This window comes from Lipotes vexillifer, unplaced genomic scaffold (assembly GCF_000442215.2).
Source record: "Lipotes vexillifer unplaced genomic scaffold, Lipotes_vexillifer_v1.1 scaffold1162, whole genome shotgun sequence".
Lineage (NCBI taxonomy): Eukaryota > Metazoa > Chordata > Mammalia > Artiodactyla > Lipotidae > Lipotes > Lipotes vexillifer.
Genome location: NW_006779033.1, coordinates 594,983 through 606,405, shown reverse-complemented (window position 1 = coordinate 606,405; position 11,423 = coordinate 594,983). Strand labels below are relative to the sequence as shown.

Genomic DNA, 11,423 nt, shown 5'->3' with positions numbered 1-11,423 from the left:
TTCCCTAAACTTCAAAAAGGTTCTGATGTCACTGAGAAATGACATATACATCAAAATTCTAGTTTGATCAGTCACGTAAAGACCTACAGTGAATATTAAAAAGTCTGGAGTACATCTGATAGAGTACTTTGTAACAAAATGTAAAGTTGAGGGAGATTTGTTTTGCCTGGTATTTAGTTATTTATTTGGCTATGCCGGGTCTTAACTGCAGCATGTGGTCTTTTTTTTTTTTTTTTTTTTAGTTGCGGCATGTGAACTCTTACTTGCGGCATGTGGGATCTAGTTCTCTGACCAGGGAATCGAACCTGGGCCCCCTGCATTGGGAGCGCAGAGTCTTAGCCACTGGACCACCAGGGAAGCCCTGAAAGAGGAATTACTGGGCAAATGGCATTGACATTTGTAAGGATCCTGAAGCACATTACTAAGTTCATTCCTACCAGCAGTGTATAAGCAAGCCCATTTCACCAAACTCTTGCCAGCACTGAGTACAGGAATTTATATAAGCGCCTGGAATTTGAGAAAGCAAGAATGTGTAGTTATCCAATTTTAAAGAATAATAGGCTGCAGTTGGAAGGTACAATGAGGCTCTCATCATCACCTAGCTCCACTCCTTCATTTTAGTTGAGGAAACCGAGATTATACAACTCACTCAAGGCCACATGCTATTACTTAGCTGCAGAGCAGTTAAGGAAATTGTTAAATGTCTCCTAACTCTTTATGTGAATTTAACGTTTTTTCTCTAATGGCACCTAAGTGATAACGCTTACTGCCAATCACCCTAAAATAAGCACATGGCCTTTAAAACCTTGCCTATGCTCTTCATCTACCTTCTTGCCCAGAACCTAAGTGAGCTTTTGGTCAATCTCATTCTTAAAATGCACGCACACGCCATGTCTCCAGAATGTCTATCTCCGGCTCTACTTTCACCCTTGAACTCCAGACTTGTCTATCCACTGCCTACTTCACATCTACAATTAGACATTTAACTGGCATTGCAGTGTGAGGAGTTCCATGAACCCACTCCCCAGCAAACCTGATAAAAGGTATTTAAAACAAGCCCTTATAGTCTCTGGAAATTATCCTAAGGGCGTGCAGCAAATGAAGAAACACTCATTCGAGAAAATCTACTAGGGGCTTCCCTGGTGGCGCTGTGGTTGAGAATCTCCCTGCTAATGCAGGGGACACGGGTTCGAGCCCTGGTGTGGGAGGATCCCACATGCCGCGGAGCAACTAGGCCCGTGAGCCACAACTACTGAGCCCGCGCGTCTGGAGCCTGTGCTCCGCAACAAGAGAGGCCGCGATAGTGAGAAGCCCGCGCACTGCGATGAAGAGTGACCCCCACTCGCCGCAACTGGAGAAAGCCCTCGCACAGAAACGAAGACCCAACACAGCCAAAATAAATAAATAAATAAATAAACTCCTACCCCCAACATCTTTAAAAAAAAAAAAGAAAGAAAGAAAATCTACTATAATTTGGTAAAATCAGCGAGAGTTTGTGGTATTTGAACCAACACCTGCTCCCTCCTTCACACCCTCCCAAATCAGAGAGACAGAAACTCCACCCCAGCCTGGTGTCACCCAAAACACGGGGCTCCCTGTCCCCCAGCTCCCAGGCAGAGGGCCATCTTCTGGAGCTGTCAGCCTTTCTCATTCTGCCCCCAGCTCCCTGTTCCTCAGGCTAAGTTCCAGGAGGATGCAGCCAAGAGGAAAGGACTTTCTTCTGCCCAGCTCCCGTTTGTGGACTGAAGGCTTTACACCTCAAGTGTGGCACCACTGAGAATACTGGGGCCCTGACTGCCTTTGCCATGGTCCCAAGGCAGAGGCACTGGGAGAAGGAGAGGACCTGTGGCTACTGTTGTCCCCTTCCGCCGAGCGCCCAGCCCATAACACAGTGTCACTCGGAGAGAGGCGTGTCACTGCCGCACTCCCAGCTCCAGAGTCCTGGATCAGAGACTGTGCCAGGAGGCTACAGGAGGCTGTAAAACAGACAGCTTCTCATCCCCTCCCAAAAGAAATGGCTTCACGTGCAACAGAGGAGAGGAAGTTCGAGCTTCCAGATGCTCTCAGAAACAGTGGAGGATGTGGGGAAAAACAACCCGGACGAGATTGGTAGAATCATTGCAGATGGAGGTTAAACTGTAGGCCGGCCGTTTGTAACAGAGAACCAGGGACAGAGACTGGTGGTAGGAACCCACCTTGAATCAGATCTCAGTCAAATCTCAGACAGTGACCTTAGAAAGTATCCTGTTAAATGTCCCGGAATTTGATTGGTTTAGTCTGTGGACCAATTTATGCCCCAGGGTAACGTTGAAAACAATACAGCAGTCAGCCAGCACCTAGTGGAGCTTAACACACCGGGGTATGGCCAGGACAAGAAACAGGCAAAGAGAACCTTTACAAAAACCACTGTCATCCCAGAGTGACTGTAGGAATCCCCAAGGCTGCACTCCCTCAGGAGCAACACCAGAGACTTCACACAGCATGAGGTGAGGAAGGAATAGACTTCACTAGAATAATTGAGTCACTAAACAAATGAACAAGCATAATAATAACAAGACTGGAGAAGGGTGGAAACCAGTAACCAGAGTTGCTAAAACATGCCAACTTCCAACAAAAGATCACAAGGCATGCAAAGAAACAGGAAAGCATGACCCCATACCATGGGGAAAAAGCAGGCAATAGAAACCGCCTGTGAGAGTAACTAGATGTTGGATTTAACAACAGCTTTCAAAGTTGCCACTGTAAACATGTTCAAAGAACTAAAGGAAACATGCTTAAAGAAGTAAGGTCTGATGACAATGTCACATCGAATACAGAATATCAATAAAGAGAAATTATTTTTAAAAAACAAGTGGGAACTCTGGAGTTGAAAAATACAATAATTGAAATGAAAACTTCATTAGAGGGGCTCAACAGTAGATTTGAACTGGCAGAAAAAAAATTAGTAAACTTGACAATAGATCAATAGAAATTATGCAATCAGAAAACAGAGAGAAAAAAGAATTTTTGAAAAAATGAACAGAGCCTTAGGATTGTGCGACACTCTAAAGCACACCAACATACATGTAATGAGATTGCCAGAAAGAGAAGAAAAAGGAGCAGAAAAATATTTGAAGAAATAATGGCTGAAAGCTTCCCAAATTTATTGAAAAGCCATAGAACAAAGAACTCCAAGTAGAATAAATGCAAAAGAGATCCACATATAAACACATCACAGTAAAACTGCTGAAAGCCAAACACAAGCAGAAAATCTTCAAAGCAGCAAGAGAAAAACAATTCATCATTTAAAGGGGACACTGGGACTTCCCTGGTGGTTCAGTGGTTAGGACTCCAAGCTTCCATTGCAGGGGGCATGGGTTTGATCCCTGGTTGGGGAACTAAGATGCGGTGTGGCCCAAAAAAAGTTAACCTCAATGAGATTAACAGCAGGTTTCTCAGCAGAAACAATGGAAGGCAGGAGGCAGAGTAATAACATATTCAAAAGGGTCAAACAGGCTTCCCTGGTGGTGCAGTGGTTAAGAATCCGCCTGCCAATGCAGGGGACACGGGTTCGAGCTCTGGTCCAGGAGGATCCCACATGCCGCAGAGCAACTGGGCCTGTGCGTCACAACTACTGAGCCTGCACTCTAGAGCCCACGAGCCCCAACTACTGAGCCTGCGAGCCACAACTACTGAGCCCACGTGCCACAGCAATTGAGGCCCGTGCGCCTACAGCCCGTGCTCTGCAACAGGAGAGGCCACCACAGTGAGAAGCCTGCGCACTGCAATGAAGAGTAGCCCCCGTTCGCCACAACTAGAGAAAGCCTGTGCACAGCAACAAAGACCCAACACAGCCAAAAATAAAATAAACAAATTAAAAAAAAAAGGGTCAAATAAAAACCTGTCAACCAATAATAGTATATCTAAAAAGTTATCTTTCAAAAATGAAGATGAAATAAAGAAACTTCCAGATAAACAAGAACTGAGAAGTTCTTGCTGCTGGAAGTCCCACCCTACAAGAAATACTAAAGGAAGTTCTTTAGGCTAAAAGAAAGTGACCACAGACAGTAATCTGAATCAACACATAAAAACAAACAGCACTGGTAATTAGGTAATTACGAAAGACAGCATAAATGCATTTTTGTTTCTTCTCTTAAGAGATTTAAAAAACAATTGTATATATTCATACAATCGAATATTATTCCTCCATAGAAAGAAATGAAGCAGTGATACATACTACAATGTGAATCAACCTCTAAAACAAGTAAAAGAAGACAGATACAACTGGTCACATAATATATTATTCCATATAAATAAAATATCCAAAATAGATGAATCCATAGAAACAGGATACTGACTGGTGGTTGCCAGGGGCTGGGTGGATAGGGGAATGGGGACAAACAGCTTATTGGGTACCAGTTTTATTCTGGAGTGATGAAAATATTTGGGACTAGACAGAGGTAGTAGTCGTACAAAATTGAGAATGTACTATAAAATTGAAAAAGAAAAATACAATGATTGCCGAGAAAAGACAAATCCATAGAGAAAGAAAGTATATTAATGGTTGCTTGGGAGCAGGGGTGGGAATGGCGAGTGACTGCCAGTGGACATGAGGAGATATCACAGGGGTGATGAAAATGCTCTGAAACTGGCTTATGGTGATGGTTCACAATTATGTAAATTTGCTAAGAATCACTGAAGTGTGCACTTAAAATGGGTGATTTTATGATATGCAAATTATACCTCAATAAAGTTGTTTTTAAGATGCACACATGAAAAAAAGCAATTGTATAAAACAATACATTTTATGTATATAAATAATAAAATGTATCGTTGGGTCTATAACATATAGAATAGAAATGTAACATATTTGCTCACAGCAGTACAAAGGAGGTGGGTAGAACAAGGCTGTACTGAGCTAGAGAAATTACTCCAGATGGTAACTTGGATCCACAAAAACAAGAAATAAAGAGAACCAGAAATGATAAATAAGAAGGTCATACATAATAAAAGCTATACAGTTGACCCTTGAGCAATGTGGTGTTAAGGGCATTGACCCCCCTCGTAGTTGAAAACGTGTTATAACTTTACAGTTGGCCCTCCATATTCAAGGTTCTGCATCCATGAATTCAACCAAGCATGGATCATGTAGTACTGTAGTATTTATTGAAAAAAATCCACGTATAAGTGGATCCACAGTGTTGTTCAAGGGTCAACTGTAAATATGTATTGCTTTCCTTTCTTCTCTCAGTTTCCTTAAAAGATAAGTAATCATCATAACAATGTACTGTTGGGTTTGTAACATTTATAGATACTATATATATATAATAATTATACCACAAAAAATGGGCAAATAGAACAAAACTATACTGGAGTAAGGTTTTTAATCTCATTGGAATTACGTTAGTACAAATTTGGAGCTAATTCTGGTAAGTTAAGATGTATGTGGTAAGCCCTAGAGCAACCACAAAGGAAATAACTAAAATAGTGGGGAAAAATCACTTAGAGATTAAACTGCTACATTAGAAAATATTCACTTGATTCAAAAGAAAACAGTAAAGGAGGGACAAAGGAACAATAAGACATGAGACATACAGAAAAGTAAAATCATAGACATAAATCCAACTATGTCAATAACATTGAATGTGAGTGGATTAAACAATCTCTAATCAAAAGGCAGAGATTAGAATAGATTTTAAAAAACAAGACCCAACTACATGCTGTCTACAGAGATATACTTCAGATTTCATAGTAAAAATCATGCAAGCAGCAACCACAGAAAGTGGGAATGACTGTGCTAATGTCAGACAAAATACTACAGAAAAAGAGGGACATTTTGTAACGATAAAACTGTCAATCCAATAGGATCTAATGTTTATAAACATGCGTGAACCTAATAACAAAGAACCAAAATACATGTAGCAAAAACTGACAGAAATGAAGGGGAAAATGGACAACAATAATTGAAGTCTTTAAGACCCCACTTAAATTACACATCTAACAGACTCTGAAATCATAATATGACTGAAACAGAACTCTTCATTTGCCCCCAATCACCACCAATTAAATCTGCTCTGTAAGTGGCAATTGCATTATATCTGCTCAAGCCAAAGTACCTTTAAGTCACCGTCTCTCACACCCCACATCCAATCGATCAGTGAATTCTACAGCTTGTCCTTTCAAAATATATCCAGAATCCAACCACTTTTTCCCACTTTCACCCTGTTCTAAGCCACCACCTCCACTCACCAGGATTACTGAGTTACACTCCTAACTGGATCCCACCTTTCCTCCCCTGGTCCCTGGCTGTCTAGCTCCTTAGAGCAGCCAAGAAAACATTCTAAAATAAATTATGCCATTCTTCAACCCTACACTTATTCTGTCCAATAAATTTTAAGTGAAATCCAAATCCTACAAACTCCCTTTCCAGCTTTACTTCCAACTCCTGTAATCACTGCACTCTCTCCACACTGGCCTCTTTGCTATCCTTGGCCCGTTATGAGACTGAGTTCATAATGCAATTGCAATTTTTAAAATGTCATTAATATATGAATACAAGTATAAAAAAGTGAGAAAGGCTAGCTAGCCCTATTATAAAATGTGAATAATTATCTACAGGGAGTAGGATTACAATTTTCATTTTTTCTTACTGCAAAAAGTGCTTCTAATTTATGTATTATTTATGTGTTACTTATGTAATAAAATTATGAAAAGCTGTGTATAAAACCCCTTACACCCAATGTAGCAATTGTATGTAACTACATACAAAATCTGGAACTAAACAAAAAAATCAGACCAAAAGAAACAAACTAAAAAAAAAAACCAAAACCTTGCCTATAGAAATAGCTAGTATTTATCAATACATGCTCCAGGGACTTTCACTCATTATTTCATTTAATTCTTGTAATAATCCGACATGATGGGAACTATTACCCTCACGTTACTGAGGTGTAAAGTGAGGCTCCAAAGGTTAAACACGTGGTGAAGCCCAGGTCTTCCTGACCTGAATGGTCACGTTCTGAACACCACTGGAGACGCTGCCTCATCAGAGTCACACACAACAGAGCAACACTGACCCTACTGGACACCCAGTAACAAAGGAAAGGGCCATCGTGTAGTTACGAAGACATTTACTAAAGCTAGAATTATGTAAAAATTGATAGGCATGGGGCTTCCCTGGTGGCGCAGTGGTTGAGAGTCCGCCTGCCGATGCACGGGACGCGGATTCGTGCCCCGGTCCGGGAGCTTGGTGCAAGTTGAGTTTCCTGGGGACTTGGCTCTCTCCAGGTACTTTTAATTGTTCCCACATGAAGCATTGTGTTGCTCCATGCTGAAATTAGCCAGGCACATGAAAGCTACCTTCCCCATGAAACCTGAAAAAAAAAAAAAAAAAAAAAAAAAATTGATAGGCATGTTACGTGGAATAGCAAACTATCACATTCCATACAGGAGTACAAGAAATATTTCACGTGGAAATAGGCCCCAATAGGCCCATACATGAATTTTGGTTCAGTTTGGGTAATGGAACTCTGGGTGGTTTTCGTTTCGTTTTCTTTTGCTCTCTTGTATTTTCCAGATATTCGTGAATGCATTGGAGCTGCTTTAAAACAAAGAACAAAAAACTATTTTCATGGAACAAAGGGAAAAGTTTTTGTTTTGTAATAAAGGAAAAACTCAACCCAGTGTCTTCCCAAGCATCTACAAATCCCAAGTCTAGATCTAAACTGAGTCAAACCTTACGTGTTACCTAAAAGGTCGTTGACATTCTTTGAATTGACATCTGGGGAGTCTGCGCGGGCCAGTTTTCCTCAAAGGACTTAGGATAGCTGTTTGTTTGTCTGCAGCTATAACGAGCCTATGAAGAGCTTGGCGCGATCGAGAACGGGGTAGCTTAGAAGGTCCAAGTTTAATACATCGCTTGGCACGGGAGGAACGTCACGCTAAAGCACCGCACTATTTCGGGAAGGTTCGTCTTGCAGGAAACCACTAATACTTGGAAGACGGTAAGAAAAAGTCCAGTGTGCAAAAATGCATGCTTGTCCCCCAAACCTTGTCCTCGGGCCGGAGAGTGTGTCCGGCGTCCGGGCGCTGCGGTCCCCGAGATCCGTCAGCAGCACCGAGCAAACCTCACGGGTCCGCTCGCAGGCGCGAGGCTGGCTGGGCTCCGAAGGGCGGGGCGGGGCGGGGCTGCCGCTCTCCTCAGCCCCGCCCACCCTTTCCCAGGCGCACGCACGCACGCACGCACGCACGCACGCACGCGCCTCCCTGGGCCGAGAAACGCGCGCTCGCCGAGGCCCCGCCCCTCCAGGGACTTCCGGTGGGCGGGGTCACCCCCTGAGCTCTCTCCCGGCGCGGGATCGACCCAGCGGCCCCTACTGCGGCTGCTTTCCGGTGCAAAGGTTCCCGAACTAGGACAGGAAAAAGTAGCGAGGCTGAGAGGATGGGCTTCAAGTTTGAAAATGAAAAGTTGGGCTTAAGTTTGTCGCCTAGTAAACGTTTGCTGAATGATTAAAGTAATAAGTGGATGTTTGCTTTAACTCCGTCTTCAAAGAACCCCGTTTTTCCCAAAACTTCAACGGCAGTATAGTTCGGGCTGAGTCCTTGACAAATCCTGCCCTAGTGCACCCTCCGAGAGTAGTACCGAGCGAGAGAAATGTGTTTGCCAGCATCATTTTCTGAAACTTGATTTTTACTATGCTCTTGTTGAAAAACTTGGTTTGTCCAAGTCTAAACTTGAGCCAGTCATAATCAGGCTTCAAGCCTGAGCCTTACTTCCTGTGTTCCCCACCTATCCTTCGCCACACTCGGTATGCTTAGTTTAAGGTCCACATGAAAGCTGCTGCAAAGAGACGCGGAGCGGGGGTGGGGGGCGGGGCGAGGGAGGTCAGGGAGATCACGTTATGACTGAGGAAAGATTGGTTTATGAGCGTTCCACGAGTCAGCAACAAGGAAGAGACTACAGCTTACGGACACAGAGAAAATAAGGAATTTCTGGGTGCCAATCAAGTGCTCTTTCCGTTACCTTTATTCGAGAGGAGTTTGAAAACCAAAGAGCTGTGTGGGTGGGTGCTCAATAAGGGGATGCTAAACCAATGACATTTCTGTGGGAAGCAGCACAGTAAGAAGGAAGAGCACAGACTTGAGAAATTTCAGTTCAAACCGTGTCTTGGCATCTAGGAACTGAGTCATCACAAGCAAGTCACCTTACCGCTGAGTGCCAGTTTGCTAGGCTTCTTTGCCTTAAAGTATATTATTCTACTTTATATCCAAGGTGAGATCTCTTAAAGGCTTGCCCTCAATTCCAAGAAGAGATCTGTAATAAGTCTGTTACACTCTGTTTATTTTCATTTTAAAATTATTTATTTAAAAATAATGTACTAATTTTCTGTTATTTTAATGACATATTTGAGCTATTCTTAACACAATGACACATGGCCTTGCCTTCGTGGGACAGAGAATATAATAAACTATAAATACAAGGCTGCCATATACAAAATACCTTTGAAAAGATATACAGGGATGAGAATCTAGAGGTAGGAACAATTAGTGGAACTCTGAAATCCCAACCTATACACTATTCGTACATAGATAAATATATGGTTGAAAATATAAACCATTCTTAACATATTTCGGAAAACTATTTCCTTTGAAAGAAGCCTTCTAAGTTATTATACCTGGATTTGATTATTAAGGAGAAAGAGAAATCCTTCGTAAGGAAAACAATATAATTAAGGACCATATAAAGAAATGCAACAATGGCTGTGTGCGGGGGGAACCCACAAAAATCAATATCCAGGGATTGATTTAGTGTTCCATGTTAATAAAGTCTATGAGGGGAAAATGCTTAACATTTTAACACGTTTGGAATTCCAGCCAACGAGGGACTTACTTTGTAAGAATATTTGTAACTCTTCCTCTCTGAAAATCAAGAGATATATAAGAAGCTCAGATATTCCGAACTCAAATTTCTAGGTCAAACCCAAACTCAGTGGATTATAAGAATAAAAGTGATCATCACCCTGCTTTCAGGTTCCAGAGTATGGAGAAAGATACGTCTCTTTTGAGAGACAGAGAATGTAAAAACTTCCAATGGTATTGAAAGCTCTCCAAGAGACAGTAAATGTTTTCTCATACAATGTTTCATTTGATCTCGTTACTGTAAATTCATTATAGAAAAACAAAGTTACAAAGTTATTCGGACCAATTACAGAACCAGCGAAACTAAACAGGAGTAACGGATTCCTGAATCGTTACCCCTGTACTTAGCAAAAGCTGAAACAAAGTTCAAAAGTTTCAAAGAAATGTATCAATGAAAATAGTTCCCTATGTTCTAGGTACAGCCCTACGTTTCCAGTACTCCTGCCTTTCTACAAAGTTTCCTTTAATGCCGCTTCACATTGACTTATCTAGACTGTAAAAGGCATTTAAAAGCAAAGTCATCTCGTGTGCCCCAGTTTGAGAATTTTAACCCAACTGTGGGCCCCTCAGTGTAACCAGTTCTCGGAACCGCGCCCGCAGGGAAGACACCCCCTTTTTCCACCGGGGTCCTAGAACGTAACGTCGGTTCTAACCCAATCAACGCTCGCCCTTAAAGCCCCAGCCCTCGCCGCCGCAGCCCCGCCCCATCGCGGAAGTGCGTCATGACGCTCGTGCGCCCTGTCCCCGGATGCATTTTATATCCGGATTCTCCGAGCAATTCTGAGTTCCACGGTTCCCGACGCTGTCGGCACATGCGCGACGGCCCTGCTCCCTCTTCCTCCTCCTCCAGTGGCTTCCACCGTCCGGGCAGCCACCGCCACCGCCGCCCAGGAGTCAGGAAGTTCAAGATGGCCGCCGCGGAGACTCAGTCGCTGCGGGAACAGCCAGAGTAAGTAGTCTAGGAGCGCGGAAGGCCGGCGCCCGGGGTCGGCCGAGGGGGAACGGGCGGAGAGCTGCCCGGGCGGGCGGGCGGGAAAGTTCGGGCCCTGGGGCCGTGGCCAAACTTTGTCTCCCCCGAGGCGTCGTGGGGCGCGGACGGGCGGCCTGCGCGCTCCGCTCGCCGGGAGGCCGCGGCTGCTGGGTGGAGGGCGGCTGGGCCTGCCGCGTCGTTGCCCCGGGAGGCGTGGGCGCGAGCGGCCTCTACAGGTCCCGAGCGCGCGGCTCCAGCGGGGGCGCGCCTGCCCGCCTGCAGTCCGCGGGGACGAGCGGGGCTCCCGGCGGCCTCGGTGCGGGCCCCCGAGCAGCAGGGCGGCGCGGGCGAGCCCTGAGACCTTCCCTCCGCAGGCGGTTCCCCCGGTGCTTCTGCTGCCCTTGTCAGTCTTAAGACCTGAAAGCAGGGAGGAGAAGGGGTGCCGGGGCCGTGCTCCTTGACCACCCCAGAGCTGTAGTTTGCGGCTGGCGGGGTGCTTTCTCCTGCCACCCTGTACTCTACTCCAGCATCCACCCGATATCCCCCCTCCCCCCTT

The 11,423-nt window shown here is 44.3% G+C and overlaps 1 protein-coding gene across 1 annotated transcript in view; it reads left to right on the top strand.

The window, feature by feature from the left end:
* Nucleotides 1–10,709: 10,709 nt before the first annotated feature.
* The window catches only part of PRP4K (pre-mRNA processing factor kinase PRP4K), a 38,108-nt gene continuing 37,394 nt past the window's right edge, over nucleotides 10,710–11,423 (top strand). The window contains exon 1 of the mRNA XM_007452090.1: nucleotides 10,710–10,846. Within this exon, the coding sequence (XP_007452152.1) occupies nucleotides 10,710–10,846 (137 nt within the window). The remainder of the gene's footprint in view (nucleotides 10,847–11,423) is intronic.